A 16,571-nucleotide genomic window follows, 5' to 3' on the forward strand; every position below is an offset into this window, starting at 1 on the left:
TGTGTGTTGACAAACCCTAGCTCCAGATCAGCAGGGAGCGAAAGGTATTGCTGAAGTGTGGATTCAGCGGCGTGGAGTGCCGCATAGGACATCTCATCCCGCCAAGACTGTGAGATCGTAAAGTTGTGTTTTGGTTGCTGTCCTGCTGTAGTGAGAGCAAGCTGATATAAAGACAGGCCAGTCGTGTGGAAATGAATGGCGAGTAACGCTACAAGGAGTTAATAAGCAACATGTCCAAAAGACTATAGCAACCATTGTGTTAAGAAATGTCTCAGATTCACTCACGAGAATCATCAATATTAAAAGGTAATCGACTTTGGAATGCCTCGAGGTCGGATCTCATATTAATAACATATAGCTCGGTTCCCGATCCCGGTCTCATCAGCTCTTGTCCGTGACTTGCCGACAGGCGGTCTATTTTCTCTGCAATGCGCTGTAGTTGAACAATGTAGATGAGGTTTTTGTCGTATAAGTGTTCTGGCATGTCATGGAGAGACTGGCAGCATTCCTCGATGTATGACGTGCAAGGAAAATTAGATTGCTTCAGTACATGTATTGCAATACTGATATCAAAGCCAAGAATTAGCTACTATAGGACCGATACACCCTGACGAAGATCACTTACGACGACGATAGATAATAGCAACCAATGAGCGCCCTCTTCTCGTCATTTTCCCAAGATTCTCGACTATGCGTCTCGTCGTTCAAGTTCAAATGCGGTGCAAAGAGTAGTTTGGTCTTCCAAGTTTTTGTCTCTGGCGGTCTATCCAGTCGCAGATCGATGATAAGGCTAATGGCCAGTTGAAGAAATTGAGTGTAGCCACGCGGCTTCACATGGTAATGTGACCTGTCCAACTTATTAGACCATTGTAGTATCAAATTTCCAGGCACGTTTATTACCAGGCCGAGAATATCAATAGCCCTTGCAGCAAGTCGAAAGAAACATCCCCGTTGAGGACAATACGAGAGGCAACAACCTTCTTAAGTTCAACTCCTAGTAGTCGTTGCAACGGCATGTCTTCGTATGACGCAGAGGCAAGAATGGCTAGAAATAAGAAAGGTCTGTCCTGCCGTAGCTGCAGGGCAGATATTTGTGGAGAAACAATCACAAACGGAAACTGTGGAGTCATAGTCGTCCGGAAAGTCTCTAAATACCTTTCAGCCGCCACCATACTCAGAAAGCCACGGTCAACAACATCGTGCAGGTCACTTGCAATATCAAAAGCAGGGTTATTCCCTACGCTGCTCGCTGAACCCGAAGGGGCATCCGACGGTTTCTCTGAGGTTGCAGCTCGACTGGTCAGAAGTTCCTTAATCGTCGATTCGAGGGCCTCGATCTTCCTTTACAGGGTTCAGTCACCCAATTATATCGGTAAGTCGGCAAAGACCACTCACCGATCTTTGTGGAAGCCCTTGAAACGCCGACCGGTCTCGCGAGCAATGCATTCTCTTCCCAGACGGAAGCATCTATTCACAAGACAGTCTTAGACATGCTCCAATGTGTTTCAGTTCCGAAGTCGATTTTACCGATTACACGTGCGAGGGTTATCCGAATTTCGAATGCAGCGGACCTTGGAGTTTGCACAACTCTGGCATGTTTCGGAAACAGTAGGCATGGTTTAGGGGTGAAGCAGAGCCATCCAGGTATGTACTTCAACGTACTTCAAATTTGAGTGAGCTGAGATTAGTATCGTTGCTTCTCGTCTTGTCTTCAGACAACGAAGATCAGGCTGTGTAACTCGATTCTTTGCACCACGGCCCCCTGAAGCAAGGGTCGGAATCCATGGCCCGGAGCTGGATTATCTACATTGCCGATTGTTTTGTGTTAGTCAGCTTGCCCCTATAAATTGCCAGACAGGACCTTCTTCATAGTAATTTAGACCTTTTGATCGATTTCATTGGTTGTGTTGATATCTACCGCTCCTGCTGTTCCGACACAATGCAATGAGCAGATGCTAAGGCCAACTGGAGAACGCACGTGCTGGGTGCCACAGAAGAGGGCCGGGAGGATAGGCGCACCCGTCGCTGCCCGAGATGAAGTTAAAATGTTCGGAACTTCTGTCATGCTATTTAAATCCAAGGCATGCCTTGTATTTTGCAACAACTAAGTCTTACCGAGGCTTCCACTTTGTATCACTCTAGTGGATCGGTTTCAAAGCCTGAGGTTTACCAGACCAAGCCTCGGTCAAAAAGTCCTCAGCCGGGGTATATTCATAGTCATGCAGTAGCAGATTCCATACCTCTGAGACCTTAAAGCATATAGCAGAGATTCTTAGCAAGATACCTAAAACTACCGTTTATAGAGCGTATTGCTCACTCGTTCAGGAGATATCTTAAGGGCGACTGAATCTCGGCACACACGAGACTGACCACCGTACGATTGTTTAAGCGGGCCGAAACGTTCCACATCAAGAGGCTGAAGAAAATGAGATGAATGAGGAGGCATACAAAGCGTGATAATATTATTCACCTTGCAAAACATCTCGAAATCGGTAGAGTAAAGTACAATATCATGGCACATCAACGATGTAGAAACATTTGAAGACGGCGGGATGTTTGAAGATCGAGCATGGAAAGAGAGCAGAGATTACAATATTTTTTAAGAAAGGAATATGTTCTATCTTAGCCTTTGGTTCTATTTTACTAGTTAATCCTAGCTACTAACCCTAGGAAGAGGCCGAAATACTGTTCTCGCAAGAAGCCTAGGAAGAAGATACCCTATAATTCATTATCCTTCATCGGCTTTTTCTTCATCTAATTAAGCATCTAGCATTTTAGCGTCTTATTTCTCAGGCCCGCTACGCCCCGTCACCTCTGATTATTCCCTCTACTAATATACTCCGTCGCCGACTAGGGAGTATTGTCAAAGATTAGTAAGAGTATATCCTTCGTATCACGTAATTCCCAAGCGAGCGCCGCACCCCAAAATACACACATTAAATTTACTTCCTAGTGATTACCGCCCTCGTATCTCTCAATATGGCAAGCATGATTCCCCTTGATCATCGGTCATGATAAACAGAATGTTGGGCGTCTGAGTTCCCGAGTCTCCCACTACAGAGTGACTGAGGAACAATGCAGCAATAAGCCCATTGAGGACGAGCTTAATGGCCCAAGAGGTACTATGCATGATGGATTTACCCAAGAAGGCTCTCTGTGTTACCTGGCTTGTAGTTGCTTATGCCCAATGAACAATTATAAGGACGCAAATCAGGAATAGATACAAGAAAGCTTCAATATATCCCATCAACACGAGCACATATTATTTATGAACGACCTTAAGCTGTAGACCATCTCCGCAAAAGCTTGTTCGGATATCGGCAAAAGGTTGACGAGATCCGTGGTAAACTCTCAACAGAGAGCGATTAGTGTGAGCGCATAAACAGGGCCCCGCCTGGTGAGGCCGCACAGGGTCGCACAGGGTCGTAGGCCTACAATGGGGACGAATTGGGTCTGGGGAAAGATACAGTGGGTGGGGCATGAAGTGTGGAGTGAGATTCAAACGTGATGGATGATGTTTATTGCGGGATGTTGAAAGGTTACACGTTGCCCTCTCTCGGTCCCCTAGAGCTTTGATTCCTTTAGTCAAAAGTTATCTTCTCTAAAAAGCTGGTACTTTGTACTTTCAGATGGCTTAGCTTCCGAGAACCGTTCGTTCTTATACAAATATAGCGTCAAACAGAGGATCCAACCGAGTTCCTGCATGAGAAGTTTCTGTCGCTCAAAATTGGGGCAAAATAACCGCTAGACCAAAAATGCACTATAGGCAATATTCCTAGTTTATGCCGTCATTTCCCATCTTGACAGTTTCTACTTCGGCCTACTGAGTACCCGACTTCCTAACTCCTAAACTCCTGCCGACAGCCGATTATGCTTCTTCAGTACTCGAACTGCGGGGAGACAGTGCATCAATATTAGAAGAAACTACAAGCCTGGAAGTTGATGAATGCGGGGATTTCAGACCAACGTAGTCAGTACTCACCATACCAACCTATTTTGAGTTTCATTAAATTTTGCAGCAGTGAGAATACTACTATCTAAGCCTTTAACTATGTGGTCAGCTATTGGCCTCTTACTTTGGGCGTAGAGGGTTCTGGGTGCAGCTATTAGCAACGACACCACTACATACAACTATGAAGCTTCTTAAAAAGTAAGAGGAATCTTTTAAAAGACTAGTTATCACACTTAATCAGGACTCCTGTCAATACTCACACAGCGTGATCCACAGCTACAGCAGGTGTCTTCTCCCCAACCTTCAGAGCCGCAACCTCCGTAAACGTAACCTCGGCTTTTGAAAACTTGTGAGTCGCAACTCCGTCCCTGAACAGGGCATCAAGCTCCTCCAAGCTGCGTCCCTTCATCTCGGGCACATACCACCAGGTCAAAGCAGTAAATAACACGGTCAGCGAACCATAAATATACCCAACCTTACCACCGAGATTAGCGTATTCGGCACCAATGAGATACGGCGCCGTAAAAGATACAAGGAACGCCGCGACAACAGACAGCGACACGGCGAAGTTACTCGTCTTCTCGACAACACGGCGTGTGGACGCCTCGCCCAGGACAATGTATGGCACTGAAGCCCACGAGAGCAGATAGAAGTAGAACCAGATCAATACGCTGGCTACCATAAGGCGTTTCTCACTAAGTGAGGGTTTCTCAATGCTGCCCATGGCACCCATGATGAAGAGGAAGATTGCGTTCATTACGCCGCCGATGATCAGGATCTGTCGTCGGCCAAACGTGTCAACTACCACTGTGGTGAGCATCACAGCGGCGACACCGAGGGCCTGTTGGATCATTCCTAGCTCGAAGGAGTTGTTATATCCCTGCTGTTTGTAGAAGACCACGGAGTATTGGGAGACGAAGGCTTGACCGGTGATTTGTTGGCCGACCATGACAATAACTGCAATGGCTGTCCGTCTCTGCCAAACTTGTTAGCTCTGTATGGAGACAGGGTGGAAAGTGGGCTTACTCTGTTGGTACCGGTGAACACTTCTTTCCATGAACCCTTGCCATCATTGCCGTGGGTCTGTGTCAGAAGGCTGATCTCTTCTTGGATGAGCTCCTCCGAGCTACCCTTCTTGCGTAACCGGCGAAGCGAGTGCGTCGCATCCTCCATGCGATCACGAGACAGTAGCCTAGATATCTAGTAAGCTCGGCGTTTTTACTTAAATGGTTTTCAACTTACCAGCGAGGCGACTCGACTATAAATGGATAAAACACGAGGAGAAATCCCGGCATGATAAATTGCACACCTGTTGACGTTACGTTAGTTACGCATCTGCCTAAGATACTGTAAACTTACCCACAGAGATCCTCCAACCAGCATTCGAATCAACGGTCGAAGTACCAAAGTTGATTGCCGATGCAACGAGTTGCGCAACGACAATCTGAAGCTGGAGCTGAGACGTTACCATTCCACGGAGGATAGCAGGAGCACACTCGGCCATGAACGCGGGCATGACACTAACACAGATTCCTGTCATAGCGTAGCAGAGCATGCGGCCGATGGTAAACTGAGGCACCGTCGTAGCGGTAATCTGCAACAGTACGCCACTGTATAGGTCTTAGCAAACGACGTCCCTTGGAGGGATGGAATGAGATTGCGTACATGAATGAAGTACCGATGACTGTCAAGATCGACTTCTTACGCCCGATCCGCTCTGCCATGGGGGCTGCGGCCCAGCAGCCCTGTCATGGTCAGCCGTAGTCCACATATTGACACTCATGAGTGCATACCAGTAGCTTTCCAAGATACGGGAACGAGTTCATAATGGATGTGACGTATGAGGCGATTGCGTATTTCTTCGTAGACGCATTATAGGAGCCGAATCTCTGGATAAACGCTTTTCATTTGTATCAGCAGAATTTCTTTTTCTTGTAGCAGGATAGCCTACGCTCCATAGCTTGCACACCGGAGAAAACCGAGACCTGCGTGCGTCAGTACAGTGGTTTGCCGGGCAAAAAGCCAGACGCACGTCGTATCCGTAGTTCCAAGCAGTGACAGCTAAATAACTGTTTTCCGCTGGTCAGCCACTGATATTGTTATAGTGGAGTGCTATAGCTGGCACTTACAAAGTCATGAACAGCACCATCGGAGTGAACTCCTTCAAACGCTGCGTAAACGTCAGCTTCTGGCCATCGGCAAGGCCTCCACCCTGCGTATACGGCATAGTGCTCAGTACAACGATGTAAGAGAGCTCTTCGCGAGGAGAATGGAGTGGGTGGCTGCAAGCTAATCCCCGGCGGAAGTAGAGCTATTAAAACAAAGAAAGATCACCGTTAGGGCCCCCATGGTGGAGCTACATCAGTGGGTCGCTGAGTGAGGGTGGAGTGTTCTAGGGCGGATCTCGGTTAAAATTAAACGACAGCCTGCGCTACCAGTGCGGGGAGCATGTGCTGTCGGATAGACCTCGCCACGGACTGCGGGTCACCCATACGACCCGGACCACGGTCCGGATCGTCGAGGCTACGACTCTTTAATAGAAAACAAACATCTAGAATAGAATACTTAGCACAAAATGTAATCAAACTAGCTCTTTACGGAGGTTTCAGCTTAGAAGAAACAGTATCGAACTTCTGGAGATTATGGAGTACTAACCTGTCACACAAAAATATTTCTGCAACGAAACTTGCTAATCTCACGAAGGTTTCTAAAAACACCGTAAGAAGACACCTCGTTTCCGGATGTCGGGTCTGCGCAAACGATATCCGGACCTTCAGGCGAAGACTACCAGGATACAGTTCGTCCCATAGAAATCACCTTACCAACACACAGTTTTGGTGGCATGGCGGAGGAGACGCTAGCTCTTGTGTTTCTTGTGCAGACACGCTTCGCCGACTTCGGCAAAAGGTCCGCAGGTGGAACCGCGCTGATGGCACATATAAAAGAGCAGTGTCTCAATAAAAGTTTAGACAGTCAGGTTCAATTTAATCAGATAAAGATAGTCGAGGAATTGCAAAATGTCTATCTTTGCTGGTCTCGGTCTTGCAGTGTTGGCTGTCGCCACCCCTGATAGGGAGCCTTATACTCTGACACCGAAGGCCCAACCTCCTATCGGTGCATCTCAGCTAGTTGATCCATCCTTTCCTAGCTTCGGCATTCAGGTCAGCTCTTTTCCTTCTTATACGGGTATTATCCCTCTGTCCTAATCTCATGAACTTCGGAAGTACTAAGGATTGCACAGGAAATGCCTCACACCCAAACATATTCTCCGCCAATTTAGTCCGTGCAATTGAGCAACGCACCGGAGGACCTCTTGTGATACGCGTAGGCGGAACTAATGGGCAAGTCTTTCCCAAATTGATCCCAAGATCCTCCTGTAACACCCTTATAGCGACTACTCCAACTTCGATCCGCACCAATCCTCTCCAGTTAACCCACCAATGCAGGGTGCTGGCATCGGCCAGAAATTTGTCCTAGGTCCATCTTTCTACGAAGGCTTCCATAACTTCGCTAGCACTCGCTGGGTCTATGACATCCCATTTGCTAAAGAGAACCACACGGATTCTATTGATGAAGCGCGGGCTGCCATCGACCACATCGGGTACGACCTGGAAGGATTAGAGATCGGCAACGAGGTTGATCTCTACGTCGAGCAGGGCAGTCGCCCCACCGGATGGGGGCCTCAGAACTATACAACTGAGTTCTTGGAGTATGCGGATTTTCTGACTGGCGCCCTTGGCCTGCCCGAGGGCCCCATTTTCCAAGCTCTGACTTTATCATCTGGTGCAAAGGCAGATTGGAGCACGTGGGTTTCTGTCATTTTCTTCTGCCCGATCCAGACTAACAGCACCAGGCAAGCTATATTTGAAGGTGGTATCACCAAGGGTAATCAGGTGAGATCTGTCTCTTTACACTAGTGAGTAACATCCCATGTCTTTTCATCACATATTCTAAATTTAGCTAGCTACCAGTTCACAAACACAACTACAAAATTGCAAGAGACTCTCATGAACCACACCTTCGTCACTAGCGGCGTCGATATTTTACGCCGCGATTTAGACTACATGAAAGCCAGTTTCCCTGAAATTCAGGTCGTGCTTGGTGAATGCGGACGCTATACTGACACCCAGAGCTCCCTCGATCCTTCCGAGGGCATTTTCGGGTCTGCTCTGTGGACAATCGACTATTTGCTATATACGATGTCCCTGGTATATTACCTTCTTTCTGTTCAATTTGGTTACATAATTTAACGCAAAACGGTCTAGAACGTGACACGAGTCAACATGCAACTGAGCAAAGTCTTCGGCTACGTTGCCTGGCATCCAGCCGCCTACGACGGTCTTCAGCCGGAGGTCCGAGCACCATACTATGGCCACCTATTCGTTGGTGATTTCATGAATGGATCGCGCGATTTCCGCATGAGTGAGATTCCGTCGAATGATGATCTTCTCGCCGTGTATGCGGGCTACGAGAAGAACCAGCTTGCGCGTGTGGCCATTATCAACTACGAGGTGTGGAATCCGTCCTATGGTGAGCGTCCCACGCGCGAATTTACGGTCAAGGTGCCTAAGGGGGTTTTGTCTGCTCGCATCTCCACCCTTACGTCTCCTGGTGGTGCTAGCTCCCTTGAGGGTTTCTACTGGGCTGGTCGGACTTGGACGTTTGCGAACAATGGCCTTGGGCAGATTGTTCAGCAGGAGTACATTGAGGTAACTGCCGAGCATGGAGACATTCAAGTGAGTGTCGGTGCAACTGAGGCGGTCTTGGTTACCTTGTACCCTTAGTTGAACGATCTCGCTACGACTAACATTCTACAACCTGAGCCCGCATTTATATTTTGCCTCTCCGCTATTTGATCGTATATCAGAAACTGCTTTATCAATTTACTCTGATAAAACGCTATTCGTAAAAATGGAGAGCTAACCGGGCCTTACGTTTACGAGGGCCTGTTTTTTATGTAATAAATGTAAAGCCTGGTTAGGCCCAGAACAAACTTTGAAGATATGCTCTTTGGCTTTTTCAGGCTATATTCGATTCGCTTCATTTTCAAGGCATTCAAATTTCAGTGAATGATTTTTTATTGGTCTGCTTTCGAAGCCGCCATGAGACCCTTAGGAATAAATTGAACCGAGGCAGCCGACCAGCCCCAAGCTGTCACAGTTGCCAATAAAGATCGCTCAAATGTGGCAATCTCAAGCTGGATATCTCTGTTGTGATATGAGGCTGGCGGTGATCAGGAACAAAGCCGCAACATCGGAAATAATAGCCAGTTTGCCTATACGAAGAATCAACTTGGTCTTCTCGCTGTATAAATAGCCTCGTGTATCCCCTCAGAAATAAGAAAAACAATCATTCCTCTGAACTACAACAATCTTCAGACTTCGTAGCGTTTGAGTCATACTTGTCTAGTTGCCCTATCGTTTTCCTCTGAAGATCGAAATCCCTGGAAAGGCCATATTGACCGGTTTTCCGGCGTAGAATGTCCGTGGGGAAAATTTCTTCCACTTTCAGGCGTCGATTGGTGAGTTCTGGAATGCAGAAATAGCCGAAAATGGAATCAAGTAGGGGAACAGCGCCGTATCTTCAGACACATTATCTAGGGAATCGAATCTAGTCATGAAAACTTACATAAAACCGACTTAATTACCTAGACTGGCATGCTCATCTTCTAGTAGATAGGGAAGTATAAAAGAGACTTGAGGCTAACGCGGCATTCTATGGAGAACCGATGAAGAATCCCCAGAGATACTATGACAATAGTCTGGATAACCTCAGTAACAGGACACCTTGATCTTGTATGGGCTACGATGCGCGCAGTGTTCGACCGCACCATCCAGACTTTATAATTCATTCACTACTGAAGGTGACATATGAGTACCGCTGTGTTTCCAAGCTTCTCAAGACGTATAGAGGCTGTCTTTTCTCCAGTATTGTGCATGATTTCGCCACGTTATGATTTTCGCTCCCAAGTTCCTAGAAATGGCTGGCGTCAAACACCCTGCGCCTATCTTTCAGGACAGAGAGGTTGCTCCAATACGAGGCCGTAGCATGGTTCCCTGGTTAAAAGGCAAGACCAGCTCTATACACAATAACGAATTTGTTGGGAGCTGGGAGATGAACGGACGAGCCGGTATTCGCAAAGGAAACTGGAAGGATGTGCCCCTTTGTACCTCCCATCAACGAAAATGGACACCCAAGTGAAGGAACAAATCGGTGGGAACTATTCGATCTCGACACCGACTACGGCGAAATATACGGTCTTTCAAAAACAAGACCGGAGATACTACGGGATCTGTTGCAATTGTGGGGCCAGTATGTCGTGGAAACAGGTGTGGGTCTTCTCAATCCAGCCCTTGGTGAACTTATCGCAGCTATCGAAGAGCAAGTGCTCGACGATGGGTGGATCGGCTATGAATTCTGGAAAAAGAGTACTGGAGCAACTCCTAACAAATTTTGTATGATATGTAAAGTAAAGTGAGGCCGATGATCCTTCATGACAGACCGAATAGCAGCTTTAAAGTGGAATTAGGGTTGAGGATTGCCCTCTATCGCTTTGCTTTCAAATTGCCGATCTATCAAGAACCTCGACATCAAGCACAATGTTCGCTGGTCGTTTGTTCAGTGGCAAAGGGCAGATAACAGTACTGAGATTTTCCTAACATGCCTTCATGTCTCTTCAATATGGCAAAAAAAAGATTGGTCAATTGACAGCAGTAGAAATCGACAGGCGGAGTCATGCACGTTAGGCACCTGAACGCTTTTATTCGTCACATGATATGATCTAGTTTAACCAACACATGGGACTGTTGGTGCGGGGGCGGTTGAGGCTGAGCAGTAAAGTAGTGGAGTATTTAAAGCTGATCTTTCCCGCATACCTAACCTACAGCTGCCTCAATTATTGGCGCTTATCACCTTATAAATCCAAAGATTCTTCGTTCTTCGCCTGCATGTCCACGAAAATTGGCCCAGGAAGCAACATGTCAGACTTTAGTCCGGATATATGGTATCTCGTGTTCCAAGTAGTAAGGTTTGCCATATCAACTTTCATTTGATCGACTACATTGCTAATAAATCTAACTAGCTGGATACTCGGGAAGACATCAGTAACGTATGTGAAGTGTCAAGACCATTTCACGCGTTAGCGACACCATTACTGTACAGATCGATCGTCTTCGGACCATTGAAAGCCACTCGCAAGGCCCACTGGGACCTGTCTCCAAGTGAAGCTTCAGAACAACTTCAAGAAAAGAAAGGTCACTGTTCCCTTCTCTTTCGATTGCTAGACAATCGCAACGAGAGACTACGAACTTTCGTGCGTAATGTGACATTCGAGGAGAATCGTTATCAGGGTGATAATGACAGAATCTATGAGAAACTTGACCAACCTTACAATATAATTTCAAAACTGGTGCAAGCACTGCCAAATTTGGAGAATGTTTTGTAATATCCATCACTCTCTCCCGGTTCCTGCGACATGTGCTAATGACAATACAACAGCTTTCATACTGAATACCCGTTAACAGACGGTTTTATACATGCAATGTGCAACCATGGCAAATCCCCCAAACTCCATTTGCTCAAAGAGCGTGGCAAAACTCAAGTCACGACCCAGATGACTTGTGTTCACACGCTACATATTAAGGTGCCCCATAGTATCGTTGGCTTTAGCAGGGACATTTATTCATTACCCCCGGTTGAAATTGCCCTCCATAAGCTCTTTGCTGTTTGTCCAAATCTTCAGAGAATTTCTGTCCAGATTTGCAGCATTCAGATAGGATGTTGTCTTCCCACGGCACAACGTTTCACCAAAATCGGGCCCCTCAAGCTAGATGACAATCTAACTTTCCCGCCTTTGCAAAAACTTTCATTAAGTGGATACTTGCCGAAAGAAGTTGAAATATGCTATTGGCAAGACTCTTCTCTTTGGTCTAGGCTCAAGTCACTTAGCCTGGGACCGGAGAAGACCCACGAGTTTCTAAAACCCATCACTGGCTGTGTGCAATTTTTGACAGCTTTCGAGATCATCACCTACAATGACCCAGAACTAGATCAATGCCAAGAACTTGAGGACTTTTTGCTTTCCTTTAACTCTTTGGAACATTTGACCGTCAAGGGGTATTTCCCATCAGTTAATGCGATCTGCCATCATTCAAATTTGAAGAACCTCACACTACATACCATCGAGGAGCCCGGTCGAGAAAGGCCTACGCTTGGGGAAGAGGGTCTCAAACTTCTCAATGACTACTGTCCCCACCTGGAGAGCTTAAAATTGGATTTTCGCCGTAACCTTCAGTGGGTGAGTATCGAATTGAGAGTTACAATGCTTTTCAGTAGGAAAACTAATCATTCTTCTTCTAGCCCGAGGGTCCAATCACTACTCTAGCTAGCAGATTTCACAATCTTCGTCATATAGAGATCCATGTTGGATTGGAAATCAGAAGACTTCATGGACGATTCAAGCCCGGTTTTGGCAATCATGATGGTGATAAGGAAGAATGTGACGAATATGGTGAAGACCTGAACGCCTCTATGCACTACGTGGAGGAGCAAACAAAGGACATTCTGACCCCTTCAACTACAAGGGATTTTGGACAGCTCTTCTTTGATCACAGAGGCCTCCCATCAAGCGTGCAAAAAATTTTCCTCAATACTGGTGAAAATTTACGTCGGTTTCCGCAACGGTGGCCAGGATATTGCAGAACAGAAGAAGTGAACGCGACCTCCTTTGAAATTCGACTGCCACAGAATGAAGGCAGTGAGCTGGTTGTGACTGAGTTGGATGTTAGAAGATACCTCAATGACGATTGGTGAAACCGGATATTTGGCTCTACCTCGAACTTATTGTCATTGTTCAGTCGGTCATGATACACTCGTCGGTTAATTGATTGATGTCGTTTACCCCGACCCCTTATCGAAGTTTATTTTTTGAGCAAGTATGTCAATATATGATGTTTTTCGCGGTCTCTGGGGACGTGTCTCCGGCGTAGGAGTTGAGGTTGTGGTACAGATTGAGTATCATCGGGTGTACTGGCTAGTTTTTTTGTGTTTCTTCGTCATCGTCATTGAGAGTAATAGTTTCAGCGAAGTCGTAAGACAGTTACATGATTAAGGTCGAGTCATCTTGCAACAAGGCCATGTATGGATTCCAGCTAAGAAAAGACGAATAAGAGAAGGCGCGTGGATTACTATCAACATCAGACAGAAAGGGGAAAGGACCAATGAAGGAGATGGAATGGCGCCAATACCAAGCCCAACAAGGAAACCGAGTCAGAAGAGAGCGTGGAGATAGAGACACCCAATGAGAAAAATGGCGTAGGAAGTACATTGAACCTTCCTTTCCATAGATGTTTGAATACACAAATTGAAGTTGGGCGCGTGGCATTTCATCGCCGCCAAGAGCAGGCCAAAACCATTGCAGACATTTTCAGGAAGCTGACTCCCAAACACAAAACCATCTCTTCTGAAGAGAGGTAGCGGAGATAAAATGGCCGCATCTGTCTCAAGCACCGAGGCAAAGCGGTGGCGGGGCATGAGGAGCCAGGACAACTCCAAAGCAAAAATCGGAGACTATGTCTCCGACACGTGCTACCGCGCTTTGCGGTGATCATCCGATTAAAGAGCTGTTTCGGGGAAGTAAATTTTTATTCTCGAAGTTTACAGAGTCAGCATTCTTCAACCACAATCACAATAGGAGAGTATCGACCACCTAACACGTCTTAAATCGGCAGCAATAGACCGGGGCCCTCATCCATCATCGATAGGCCGCCCCGTAGACCATCTAAAATTGCATCAAACAACGCCCTACGGTTACTAGGTGGGATCAAACCTGCTAGGTGAGCTCTGGACTAACGATCAGCCCTTCAAGGTCATTGTGATGGGCGCTAGAGCTGCAGGCATTGATTTCCTCCACCATGCGCCTAAAGCTCTCGCCGGGCTCAACGTCGAGATCAAGTGCTTCGAGAAAATTACCGACGTCGGTGGGACGTGGTATGAGAACCGATATCCCGGCTATGCTTACGACGGACCCTCTCCTAGCTACCAATTTGCAAAGAGACCGAACCCCGACTGTTCTAAGTATTACTGTGGCTCGCCAGAGACTTGGCAGTTTGTACAGGCGATGCTAGATTTTTGACGGGTCTCGAATTTCGAGCGTGTCACCGTGCCTGGGTTCCTCAAGGGCAGGGGCATCAATCGCCGCGCGGCTGGCGTCATAGTTAAATGATCGGAGGGCATTTCAGAAAGCTAGAACTTTTGTTCATATAACAAGTGACTATGCGGATCACACAGGGGAATATATACAAGATGAGCTTAGACTACTACCGCTAAAGTGGTCTTTACCTAAGGGAATGGGTAGCGTATGACCTAAGAAAAGAACGTAGAAGACATTTTTGGTACTGTAGGGTGTCATTAAGTCAACAGCATCTATTTTTGACCAGTTCTAACTTAGTATGTCTCATCTATTAGCTTTTGACTGAGTTTGTGAGCAGCGCTTCTTCTAGCACTCTAGGCAAGGATGGTTTTCTATTATCAATGATGTCTTCTCCAGGGTTTAATATAGAAGAAGCAAAGCACACAATGACTAGCGCGTTTCTCTATATCCCTTCTACAAATCACACCTTCACTTAGCTAAAAAGGCATGCGGTAATGAGTAAAACGTAAATCTGCATCCATATCCATACCATAGCGATCAGCTAGTGCTTTTAGCTGATCCTCTGAGAGAATTCCTGCGAGAACACAGCCTTGAAGTCTTGTTAGACACCAAAAATGAACGGCCTTTCATTCGGCAAGGTGAAGTCTTACCAAATTTATTTTCTCGGTGGCTCCTCCACCTTTTGATTTGATCTTTGGAAAGGTCCCTAGATTCAGGGAGTGGTCGAGCACTTTCAAGGCAAGGGCTCGTTTGAGCATCAATAGAAATTAGCTGTTGTAGCATCTCCGACGTACGGCTATAATGCCCTAGCCAAGCTTCCTGGATGACTTCGTCAATTTTTGGATTCCCCGATCTTATTTCAGGGAGAACTAGTGTCCCATTTTCAGAAGACAGCTCCGGGGCGGCTCCGTGCTCCATTTGAAAAATGAGTGAAGCCATCGCAAACATGTCGGATGCCTCGGACAAAGTCGGTGAAGAACCATTAATGGGAAGCGGAAGATCAGGAAAAACTATGTTGGGTTGACCGAATGGGCAGGCGGCGCTGAAATCGCAAAGAACAGCCGAGCTTCGTTCGTCAAGAAGGACATTATCCATCCGTATATCTGCGTGCACGATGCCGAGGCTGTGGAGATGGCGCAAAGCATCGGTGATATCACAGTACAGTCTTGTTCGGTGGGATTGTTCAGAAATTATATCGGCAGACAGATGTCGATACTTGCGGATATATATCCCCTCAAGTTGATCAGTATCGATGGCTTCTACGATGTGAGGATGTGGCCTAATTTGAAGCAGCCGCAGAACCGTTCGCTCATCTTTCAACAAATTAAAGTGAAAGAGTGTGTCCGAAGCATAATGCCAACATTCACTTTGAGAGGCATCACTACCAGGTGCTGCGAAAATTCGACAAGTTTTCAGGACAACCTGATCATCAACGTCGTATACTTGGCCAGAAGCTCCAACACCCACCATTCGCAGGTCATGCTGAGGCTGTAGTCGCACAGTATAGGTCTCACATATCGAAGCGTCTGAGGGAAGGTCGGAAGGGATATTAGACTCTAGATCCCTAGACTTTTTGTGGTTTAATGAATCGTTCTTTCCGAAGAACGTGGCTAAGTGATCAAAAAAGCTTGATATTGGGTGCAAAAAGCGTGAAAGTGCTTTTTGTAGGCTTGAGAACCGGATCCACAGGTATGACAACATGTTGGAGGTGCCATCGGGCGAGTTGAAATCTTCTGAGTCTCAAGGGGCTCGGACAGATTTATGGTCACATGACTCACCGCCCAACGTTAGCCGCCGGGGAAAAAAGAGTGCTCTTGGTCCTTTAAACCTATAGCGATTCAGGCTTTAGGCAATTTTGGGTAAAGAGTATTTAGGGTCCTAAATTGCCGCTAAAGCCGCCTTAAGAGCGGCGGGATCGCCCATACCCGATTATGCGACCCTAGGTGACCACCCCCATACATGTGCTGTTGCATGTATATTTCTCTTTTTTTTCTATTTTAACTGCTTTGATGTCGAAGGTGTTGTTGTTTTTTTAATTATTTTGTTGTCAAAATTACCATGAGTTCCAAAGCGTCGGTATCAAGCCAGAGATCTTTATTCAAAGCCGCACTATCTTCATCGACGCCCTTCGATCGGCTATGGAAGAAGACGAGCTCAAGGGGGACTTGGATCTGGACTCTGAGCAAGGTGTGCTTGTGCTTTGAAGCAATGCTTCTAGTGTTGGTTCTCTGGCTTTTTCCCTGCGTTCCTCTTCGTGTCAGGATGTGTGCAGCAAGATCAGATTGAAGGCTCTTGCCTTTTGCGAGGATGCCTCCTAAAAACCAGATCCGCGGCACGACGTACTGCGTGTCCTTCCCAGGCAGCAACCGAGGTGTCTGTTCTACCGAACGAGTTTTAAGAGTATGCAGTACTAGAGCCAGGACTTCATGATCATGCAGACGCAATCACAAAGTCTCATCAGATCTAAGA

The 16,571-nt window shown here is 46.6% G+C and overlaps 2 protein-coding genes across 2 annotated transcripts; one reads left to right on the forward strand and one right to left on the reverse strand.

Moving 5' to 3' along the window:
• Nucleotides 1-4,208: 4,208 nt before the first annotated feature.
• Nucleotides 4,209-6,179, reverse strand: PFLUO_LOCUS2872 (uncharacterized protein; the record flags this gene model as incomplete). The annotated part of the gene is made up of 9 exons (XM_073780057.1): nt 4,209-4,928; nt 4,979-5,144; nt 5,195-5,261; nt 5,312-5,562; nt 5,618-5,697; nt 5,746-5,852; nt 5,904-5,937; nt 5,985-6,021; nt 6,082-6,179. 9 exons carry the CDS (start codon nt 6,177-6,179, stop codon nt 4,209-4,211), a joined length of 1,560 nt encoding a protein of 519 aa, XP_073636950.1.
• A 1,213-nt stretch (nt 6,180-7,392) lies between these two features.
• On the forward strand, nt 7,393-8,736 carry PFLUO_LOCUS2873 (uncharacterized protein; the record flags this gene model as incomplete). The annotated part of the gene is made up of 3 exons (XM_073780058.1): nt 7,393-7,757; nt 7,917-8,160; nt 8,218-8,736. 3 exons carry the CDS (start codon nt 7,393-7,395, stop codon nt 8,734-8,736), a joined length of 1,128 nt encoding a protein of 375 aa, XP_073636951.1.
• Nucleotides 8,737-16,571: the final 7,835 nt, after the last annotated feature.

Source organism: Penicillium psychrofluorescens, assembly GCF_964197705.1.
Source record: "Penicillium psychrofluorescens genome assembly, chromosome: 2".
Lineage (NCBI taxonomy): Eukaryota > Fungi > Ascomycota > Eurotiomycetes > Eurotiales > Aspergillaceae > Penicillium > Penicillium psychrofluorescens.